Raw genomic sequence first — 10,203 nt, forward strand, 5'->3', positions numbered from 1 at the left:
TATTTGTTTTGTCATTTTATTTTGAAAAAAATAAAAAGCCCAAAAAGAACAAATACACGAATTTTGTTTGAATGAAAGAAAATGTATTTACAATTTATTGAGCCAGACCACTCAACAACTTCTTTACAGTTTGCTGTGGGAATTTTAACATGATATTTCTTAAGTAAAAGTACTAAAGTAAAATATAGCAATAAACACTTTTGCATTGTAGTTTTTTTTCTTGGACATTGTCACATTATACGTCTGTGTATTTCAACCCACTCCTTGCCTGCGTGCAGTCCTCCTGAAGGTGTACTGCAGTGATCACACCTACACGACAATCAGGATTGCAGTGGCAGCAACCGGGAGGGAAGTGATCGCTGCTGTGGGCGACAAACTTGGCACCACTAACGAGCTCCTGCTGGTCCACCTCAGCTCTGCTGCTGGTAAGAACACTGAAGTACCAGGAGAAGTCAGCGTGGCCTTCATGTTGGCACCGGTGCTCATTAAAGCTCCCACTTTCCTCATTTCTCCCACAGAAAAACAAATCTTGAAGCCTAACGATGTATCGGTGTTTTCCACGTTAAGCATCAATGGGAGATTGTTCACCTGTCCTCGAGACCAGCTCAATAATGTGGTAAGAGGCAGGTGTTCTCAATGTGAAGCTAAATGTTATTCTTGATTAACGTGTAGCACAAATAATTTATTGTACTGAAATCAACAAATACTGCCTTTAGCTGTGTAAAAAAAAAGAATGAATCTGATGTATTCAGGTGTCTTAATTTGAAGTTTTCAACCCTTTTCCTGTGCGTGTAACTGTGCCCAATCTGTGTGTTTTAGACTCCTCTTCCAGATCAGGAGGGCCCCTCTGCAGGCTCCATGTCAACGTTTGAGCTGATGAGCTCCAAAGACCTGGCTTATCAGATGACCATGTTTGACTGGGAGCTCTTCAGCTGTGTGCACGAGGTACTGTGGTTTAATGGCAAACGGCTTGTTGGTTAGTCTTCGAAAACCCTTCAGAGAGAGACTTAGATTGACCCATGGCGGCAGAGTCTCACCCTGTTTGTTTCCTCCTCTCCGTCTTCACAGCACGAGCTGCTCTACCACACGTTCGGCCGCCAGAGCTTCAAAAGAACCACGGCTAACCTGGACCTGTTCCTGAGGAGGTTCAACCAGGTCCAGCTGTGGGTGGTTACTGAAGTCTGCCTCTGCACTCAGCTCAGCAAGAGAGTGCAGCTCCTCAAGAAGTTCATCAAGATAGCGGCACAGTGAGCAGGATCCGCTTTATTCCAAATAATGTCTTCATTTACAAATAGGTCATAATTCATGTATTCATTTCTTTTTTAAATTTTCTCATGTGTAGCTGTAGAGAATTTAAAAACCTCAACTCATTCTTCGCCATCATTATGGGGATGAGCAACCCTGCTGTCAGCAGACTGAGCCAAACCTGGGAGGTAAACTACAAATTCATCTACACTGAGCTTTATCTGTAAAAAAAAAACTCTCAATGAACACTTATCATCACTGAGATTATTTGTCTGTATTTAACTGGCAGAAACTCCCCACCAAGTTTAAGAAGTTTTACGCCGAATTTGAGAGCATGATGGTGAGTTTGACCTTTGTAAAGGACAATCCAAATTTTAAACCTAATTTGAGATTTACTAACACGTTTGGTGGTAGGACCCATCAAGAAACCACCGGTCTTATCGACTTACTGTAACCAAGCTGGAGCCGCCAATCATCCCCTTCATGCCTCTCCTTCTCAAAGGTAGGTTTCAGTTCTAGCCCGGAGCAGAAATATGTCAGCCTATGGTATCTGTGATGAGAGCACAGCAGCACTGAAACAGGTGACATGCTGAATGACAAGCCAGCTTCACTTATCAAATATGTTACATTTTAAGCACTGCTGCTCTTCATGTCGAAGCAAGGTCTTTTAAGGAAAATAATGGGGATTTTATTTTTTGCAGATATGACTTTTACACATGAGGGCAACAAGACTTTCATTGACAACATGGTCAATTTTGAGAAAATGGTAAGTGTCTTTTTGTGGAGTGCTCTTTAAACAACCTGTCTTCCTTAATTCGAGATGTGTGGTTGGGTTCTTCTTTGTTGAAACGTTTCGTCTTCGTTCTAAGGAGTTGCAGGTAAGCGCAGCGTTATAAGCAGAACCAATGCATAGAGGATCAACAAGTTTACCAATGACAACTGAAAATAAAGAGGACCATCAGCCTAACAAGCGATCATTAAGGCTCTGATGGCCACTTGTTGCTCACAGGGCTGAGTCGCACTCGCAGTAGCAGCTTTGTGGGCCAATTGGACTTGAAGACCTCCACTGGGTGGTTTATCTTCGCAAAGATAGCTTCCTGTAATTCTCTTTCAAAGCAACGTTTCAACGAAAAAGGGTAACCCTTACTTTTACAGTCCCCTAATTACCATGCAATTACCTATCATTTGTATGGCAAGTAATATCATTTTACTATACAATTACTTGATAATTACAGTAACTTACCATGTAATTACTTGGTAAGAACATATTAAAAATACTGTGTAATTAAACTAATTTTAGTGGGCAATTCTATTACAATTACAGTTCAGTAGTATCTCAGTTACCCACTATTTGCCAAAAAGTTACCAACTTTATTTTTACAGTCACCTAATTACTATGTTATTATAAACAAAATTACTGTGCAAATAAACAAATTTAGTGATCTTAATAGTACATCAATTACCCAGCATTTACCAATAAACTACCAACTAAATTTCCACATAATATATATTTATACATATATATAGTCCCTAATTACCATGTCATTACCAGTAAACTACTATGTTAGCAAAACTGCTTTTATTTGGTAACTACAATCAAATTACTGCTCAGTAGTACCTCTATTATATATTATTAACCTAAAGAATACAAACACATAGAAACATATGTTCTTACCATTTAATTACACGGTAAATTATTGTAATTACCAAGTAATTGCATAGTAATGTGTTGTTACTTAGCATGTAAATACTAGGTAATTGCATGGTAATTAGTGGACTTTAAGCGAAAGGGTTACCCGAAAAAGAACCCATCCAGACAGATTGTTTTTAGATTTTACTACCTGGATTATTAAGATGCATCAGGATACTGTATCTAAAAATATATTTTTTCCCTTCAGCGCATTATAGCAAACACAATTCGACAAGTGAGGCACTGTAGAAGCCAACCATTCAGTAAGTCCACACGTCATTCATCAGTTTTCTTCAACACGTTTTACATGCGGTTATTACAAACATGTTTTCTTGCTCTGCTAGATCCAGACATTTGCCAGCCAAATAAGAATCAGGCGGAGGTGCGAGGTTACGTTAGGAAGCTCTGCGTGATTGACAACCAGAGGGCGCTGACGCAGCTCTCCTACAGGCTGGAGCCTCGGCGAACATGAGCTCCACCTCTTCCACCACCATCGCCTTCTCTGTGACGTTAGCATTTAAAAACAAAACACACACACACACATTACCTGTTTTAATCAAGTCAAAACAAAAGGGATATTTAGTAGCAAATCCCAGCAGTGACTTTATCTCTAACGTGGACTCTCATGGGTCAAGGACTTCTACTGTGCCGTTAAACGCCTCTTCCCGCTGGACAGACTGAAACTGTTCAGCTGCTCTCTCATCGCTGTGTCTCAGCTCCTGGACTGATGGGTCATATTGTTCCAGTTGTTACTGTTTGAGACTTGTTAGATAGATCTATAATGTATAGAACGTGGATCAATATCCTGCATGACTGAGTTCCAGTGATCCATAGGCTTTGTGTTCTATACAGTGGATTTCTATCAGAGAGTCCTGTACTGTTGTGTTAACCCGAAAAGAGTCCTAGTTTACAATAAATGGCTTTAACCTGCCTGTCGAACAAACCTGACTATCCTATTCATGGGAAAACCTGTAAGGTGTAACGTCAGAAGCTCCTTTTCCATGCCACAGAAATCTGAGAGTTTGTATTTGCTTCATAATCCAAATTATTCTAATCAAAGTTTTTGAAGTATTTAGGATTTCCTGCAACAGAATCAGTATTTCTTAACTAGTCAGACAATGCAAAACTAAATAACCACTTATTAGAATAAATAAAGTCCTTATGGTATTACAAAACATGTTTCAAAGGATCCCCCGCAGTATTACCCGTTTCTGTTGTTGTGCAGCTATAACCGTAAATCCTTCAGACTGATGGCAATGCTCGATTTGATCTATTCTGAGATCAGCTGGACGACAACGTTGCATCGTTTCATTGGGACTGATTTGTAGATTTAGAGTCTGAGGACAACGTCGATGTTTGAGGCCAACCCCTCGTCACATTCGGTCCGTGCGATTTTATTTTTGTGTGTGTACAATTTCGAGTGTGTGTTGTTCATTTTCCTTTTGATCTCAGGAGTTTTTGCTGTGATGGTGTGCGAGGCTGGCTTTCCCCCGAAGCTGCCTGTGAATTGTGTTTTATGTGTAGTCTGCCTTGTAAATAAAAAATAGCTAATTTATCAGCAATAATGCTTTAATGAGTTTTTTTTTTTCAGACTGATTTTGAGGATAATGTGGTGGTTTGTAGCGTCTCACACACACAAAAAAATTGCACCATTCTGTAGAGCACTTCATTTAGGATAAATATTTATAAAGACAGGCAGAGCTGTTTGTTGGAAAACCTTTTTCACTGTAAAAGCTAACAGTTACAGGAGTGGGTCTGAATGAGTTCGTTCGGAGAGCGCTACTTTAGAAATGCAGCTGCAAGGAGAAATTGACAGTTGCCTTTTGGCCAGGTGTTATCTTTCACCCAGCACACAAAATGTCTAGCTGACAAAACAAAATGAAATTCAGTGTCGTAGACAATCATGACGTTACTTTTATATAGTGTATCACCATCAAAATCAGTTTAAAATTTGCAGCTTTATTCCTCTTCCAAACTAAGATTTGAAGCTGTTTATCTGCAAGCAGTTTGTAAACCAGCCTAAGCTGAATTTTACAAGATTTGATAAGGAGGAGATAAGGAGCATGGGTAAAATGCAGGAGCAGAAAAATGTCGCCACTTATTTGGATCACTTTGTTTAAAACGGCGAAATAAACCCCCTGGTTTGGTGAGGGGCTGCAATTTAAGACCCCTTCTGGTGTTTCTGTTTGGCTGCAAAGTCTTGGTGTGCGTGTGATTCCCACAGCTGTTCTCACCTGTCCCCATGCACTGACGTCATTCTGGCTATCCTGATGATGATGATGTCAGGGTTTCCTGTCTGGCTGAGTAAGACCATCGTGAGTTTATGCTTTTAGCAGCAGCGTGTCTGAGTGATGGAGGGAAGTGTCTGTGGCAGTCTAGTTTCTAATACGTCAAGCACACTATAGGGTCGAGCTGTGAGTGTGTGCGTGTGTGCGTGTGTGTGTGTGTGTGTGTGTGTGTGTGTGTGTGNGTGTGTGTGTGTGTGTGTGTGTGTGTGTGTGTGTGTGTGTGGAGAGCTTTATATAGCCACACTTATCCAGGAAGGAGGATTGCCCTGCGTGCCGTTGACCATATTTGAACAGTGCGTCTGCTGAAGGCGGTCTGCACACACTGAACTCAATCTTAAACATCTCTCCTTCATTTCTAAGCTTGTGTGTGTGTGTGTGTGTGTGTGTGTGTGTGTGCGTGCGTGCGTGTGCGCGCGCACTGTTAGCATTGTAGTTGCACTGAGTTACCACTACCAGGCAATGTAGCACTTAGTCTGACAGCCGACTGGTCCCGACTCACAGAGAAAACCTCTCTCTCTTTTTTCCCAGCACTTTCTGGTTTCTTCTTTCTGACAGTCTGTTCAGCTGACTGACAACATCCACTCTCTTCAAGCCCTGTGGAGGAAACTACTCTGCTTTACTTCCTTTCTAATCTCTAAACTCTGTGCTGATCCTCCGCTAGGATCCATTTGTAGGCAGTGGTTGTGAGTGGAAGGTTAACTCCTTTTTGTTTTAGTTTTTTTTAGTGTTGCGTGTGTCCATGTGTGTGTTCGAGCGTGTGTGAGTCAGTATGCCATGTCGTCCCCTGGCTCGTCGTTTGTACAGATAAAGCATGACGACTTGCTTTTCTACGAGAACTGTGGAGGAGGCAGCTTTGGGAGTGTCTACAGAGCTCTGTGGATATCCCAAGACAAGGAGGTGGCTGTGAAGAAACTTCTGAAGATCGACAAAGAGGTAAAGAAGGAAACCAAACAAATCAAATTTTTATATGGATTTTTATTCATTTTGGCGCGGTACGACTCTGGAATTCAGCGTCCGTTTTCACTGGATTTTACTGATTATTTTTTATCTAGGCCTCCCTGTTGTCTGCTATTGAAAGTGTGTTTATCTTAAACATACCTCATCTTGTCCCCCTCCCAACTCATTCTTTGTAGATGGAGCAGGTTTATTTATGTTTGACTCACCCTATTATCCTCCCATTGTACGTTAGGGTGAGGTGTTCATTTGAGGCCTTCAGTGTCACCCAGACTGTGACTTMAACATGATTTACTTTAGATGTGGCACATTAAATAAGTCTTGTGGGAGTATAAAGTTTTACATTACTGCCAAAGATGCAGACTTGATAAGACGTATACATAGTAAGGTGATCTCTTACATTACAGGCTAATAAAAAGTGATGTCATGCACACGGGCTAGCTAACTGAAGCCACACAGGGAAGGGATTTTAATTTGTGGTTTGACTACTTTCACTCCTGATTTCTCACTGTGGAACACAAATATAAACACAATTACACCCCAAAAGTTGAGATATATTGTAAAATGTAAGTAAGAACTGAACACAATGATTTTCAAATCTCAAAATATTTTATTCACAATGAAATATAAGTCTATCATAATTGAAACTAAGAAATTGAAAAATTAGCAACATTTTGAATTTTATGGCAGCAAACCATTTAAAAAAAAGCTGAGACAGCTCCATGAATCATTCCCTCTTGATCTAAGTCTATAAACATCCAGGAACTGAGGAGACCAGGTGCTGGAGTTTTTGGAGGGAACTGTTATCTCGTTCTGATTTGATGTAGGATTTTGTTCAATAGTCCTGGATCTTCTTAGCTGGATTTTATGATGACTAGGAGTTTATGTTCTAAAATGTGTATATAGTATTTTGTATTGATGCTGCCTTCCAGATGCGTAAGCTGCCCGTGCCATGGGCACTAATGCATCTCCACACAATCAGACAGGCAGGGTTTTAAACAGTGCTGACAACAAGCTGGATGGTCTCTTTAGTAACGAGGACATAGCATTTACATTATGGTTTTCAAAAATATTTTTTTATTTTTCATTAACCTAACCACAGAGCAGGGTTTCACTCATCTCAGTCGATTTTAAACGAGCTTTTGTCCAAAGAAGACAAGCATTTCTGAAAAGTGTTCACATAAAAGCTTCTTCGTGCGTTAGAGCTTCTGCACACAAAATAAAAAAGGTAATACCAAACACAAGAAAATTAGCAAAAGTAAAAACAAAGTAAAATCCAGTGAGTACAAATGTGTTTTATGATGGGACTTAAAGCACCAAGAGTTGAAACCTGTCTGATAAAAAGAGGCAGTATTATGTCTTTTGAGATTCAGAGTATCCAAAATGCTGACAGACTCAAAAGACTTTGAGATATTAAAAAAATAGTAATGATTTAACAACAAAAGAAACAAGCTGTCAGGGCAGCGACATACTTACAAGGAGAATGTTCAGAAAACACAAGCAAAAACATAGAGCATAATGCAGAACTGATGCGACAACAGAGGGACATAGAGAGCAGAGGTAAGTGGAAAGTGGAGACACCTGGGCTGATGGCTGGTTGGGGACTGACAACAGGTGTGAGTGGAGAGGGCGACATGAAGAACGACAAGGGGAACACAGCGAAACTAAACAGGAACTAACAAAAATAGCACAACAAACCCAGCAAGTACACACAGACTAAGATCTAAAGTCAAGGGGAGWACAGAACTAAAGTAATATAACACAAAGAACGATAAGATAATGTAAGAATCCAAAGATATCAAAAACAAGACAAAACACAAACAAATTAATAAACTCATATAAGACAACAGGGATATGAAAAGCAGCTGGTTCCACAKKTTAGGAGCTACGACTGAAAAGATCTGATCACCTCTGTGGASCAGCCATCAGARCCKTACAGGTCAACAATAAAACCTTAAAATCAATTTCTAAACAAACAGGCAGCCACTGAAGAGAAGCTAGCACTGAGGGGATGTGGTCATCCATCCATTATCTGTACCCACGTATTCCTTTCAAGGTCACRGGGGGTCACTGGTGCCCATATCCAGCAGTCACAGTGTGAGAGGCGGGGGTACACCCTGGACAGGTCGCAAGTCCATCACAGGGCCACACATAGAGACAAACGAGACAAACAAACTCTCTCACTCACACGTAGGGACAATTTAGAGTTATCAGTTAACCTGACAGTCATGTTTTTGGTCTGTGGGAVGAAGCCGGAGTGCCCTGAGAGAACCCACGCATGCACGGAGAGAACATGCAAACTCTACCCAGAAAGGTCCCCGGGCCGGGATTTGAAGCATCGACCTTCTTGCTGAGAGGCATCAGCTCTACCCACTGAGCCACCAGCCCCGGATGTGGTCATGCTTTTTTTTTTGTGTGTGTTTTGCTGCAGTGTTCTGAACTAACTGCAGACAYGACAGGCCGGCCTGACTAGCACCAGCAGAAAGCGAGTAACTGTGATCCAGTAATAAGAGTCATTAACCCTATTAGTTTTGGGCAGAATTACTGATTATCACTGTTGCCTCACAGTTAAAAAGTACTTAAATACAATCCCTGGTTTGGGCCTGGGGTATTTCTGTGTGGAGTTTGTATGTTCTCCTCGTGTTTGCGTGGGTTTTCTCTGGTTTCCTCCTACATTCCAAAACCATGCATATTTGGACTGCCTTCAGGATCCGACCTCCCTTGAAAAAGGAATCAACAATCTCTGTGGGATTAGCCTGGTTAAATAAAGGTTAATAAATAAAKAAGTTGCAAAAGGCTCCTCCAGCTATTTCTTATTACCACTTATACAGTAAAACCTTTTGTTCCCCCTGGTACAACTTTGCTTCAGACGTTTCGCCAATGTTAAACTCAAAATGAATGTATTTTTTTCACAAACTAGTCAATTTTCTTGATTTCARCATTCGACAATTTTATAGTTTCATGGCAAATAAAATATGGGATCTATTCCATTAATTTTTTTAAGATAGTGCAGATGTGTGTGTGTGCAGCTGATGATTAAAAGCAAGTTAAACATTATTGGAAAGATTAAGTTTTGTAGAYTAGAAATGTATAAGCTTTCACGGCTTCTTGTAAAATCACAACATTCACCCATGTATTTGTAACATAAATTAATGTTTACTCCCAGCTGAACTATACAGAACAGAAACAGAGAAAAAAGCAACATTCTGAGAAAAAAAACCTTGGTAATCATGCAATTTTGTGCAGTTTTTAGTGATGTGTAGTTATTGTGTTGCTTGGCAGAAATGACCATCTGGATGCATGCTGTCTGTCAGCTCTGATTAATGGAGTGTTTGTCACTGCAGTGAGGAAAATCTTGGGAGACTCAGAGGGAAAGAAGTTCAGCTTTTAGCTCGGTGTTCTGGAGACASTGTTAGAAACACCTCTTGATGCTGAGTGGAATGTAAACATTTAAAGAGTTTGAATTTATTTTACACCTAAAGGTTTCTGTCTGTGCCAGATAGGAATCATTTTCAAATAATGGAAGTGTTTTTAAGCYTTTTTTTCCCCTCGTCTCTTTCTGCAGGCAGAGATTCTCAGTGTACTGAGTCACAAGAACATCATTAAGTTTTATGGAGCCGTCCTGGAACCTCCCAACTATGCCATTGTTACAGGTCAGACCCCACACTGTGTGTCTGTAATTTATGAATCCTTTGAGATGCCCTCACATGAATATGAGCCCTAAATAGGTTGCTGTCACTGTGGATTAGTCTCTAAATTTACATTTATTTGTTGATTAACAAAAGATTAAGGTAATATTTTAAGGTGAAACATGAAGGGGTTGCAGGGTTAGAACACACTGTGCCTTCATAAAAGCTTTTTCATAAACATCTACTGTATATGTGTATTAGTTTTCTTAGCTAATATTTGATCCCTGATGTCAAGAGTCACAGATATGTTAGCACCTGCTCTGATAGCGAAGTGGTGTTTATGTGCGCGCGCGTGTGTGTGTGTGTGTGTGTGTGTGTGTGTGTGTGTGTGTGTGTG

General features: G+C 40.4%; 2 protein-coding genes across 3 annotated transcripts in view; both read left to right on the forward strand.

The window, feature by feature from the left end:
- Window positions 1–4,497, forward strand: part of LOC106526166 (rap guanine nucleotide exchange factor 4) — a 32,698-nt gene extending 28,201 nt beyond the window's left edge. The window contains exons 21-30 of the mRNA XM_014020678.1: window positions 279–425; window positions 519–616; window positions 820–945; window positions 1,069–1,247; window positions 1,343–1,433; window positions 1,535–1,585; window positions 1,660–1,747; window positions 1,947–2,011; window positions 3,144–3,198; window positions 3,280–4,497. Coding sequence (XP_013876132.1) covers window positions 279–425; window positions 519–616; window positions 820–945; window positions 1,069–1,247; window positions 1,343–1,433; window positions 1,535–1,585; window positions 1,660–1,747; window positions 1,947–2,011; window positions 3,144–3,198; window positions 3,280–3,407 — 1,028 coding nt within the window. The 3' untranslated portion in view covers window positions 3,408–4,497. The remainder of the gene's footprint in view (window positions 1–278; window positions 426–518; window positions 617–819; window positions 946–1,068; window positions 1,248–1,342; window positions 1,434–1,534; window positions 1,586–1,659; window positions 1,748–1,946; window positions 2,012–3,143; window positions 3,199–3,279) is intronic.
- Window positions 4,498–4,588: 91 nt separating this feature from the next.
- Window positions 4,589–10,203, forward strand: part of LOC106526174 (serine/threonine-protein kinase 26) — a 17,025-nt gene continuing 11,410 nt past the window's right edge. For both annotated transcript variants that reach the window (XM_014020691.1, XM_014020699.1), the window contains exons 1-2: window positions 4,589–6,156; window positions 9,743–9,830. In XM_014020691.1, the coding sequence (XP_013876145.1) occupies window positions 5,998–6,156; window positions 9,743–9,830 (247 nt within the window). In that variant the 5' untranslated portion in view covers window positions 4,589–5,997. The remainder of the gene's footprint in view (window positions 6,157–9,742; window positions 9,831–10,203) is intronic.

This window comes from Austrofundulus limnaeus, unplaced genomic scaffold (genome assembly GCF_001266775.1).
Source record: "Austrofundulus limnaeus strain Quisiro unplaced genomic scaffold, Austrofundulus_limnaeus-1.0 Scaffold3, whole genome shotgun sequence".
NCBI lineage: Eukaryota > Metazoa > Chordata > Actinopteri > Cyprinodontiformes > Rivulidae > Austrofundulus > Austrofundulus limnaeus.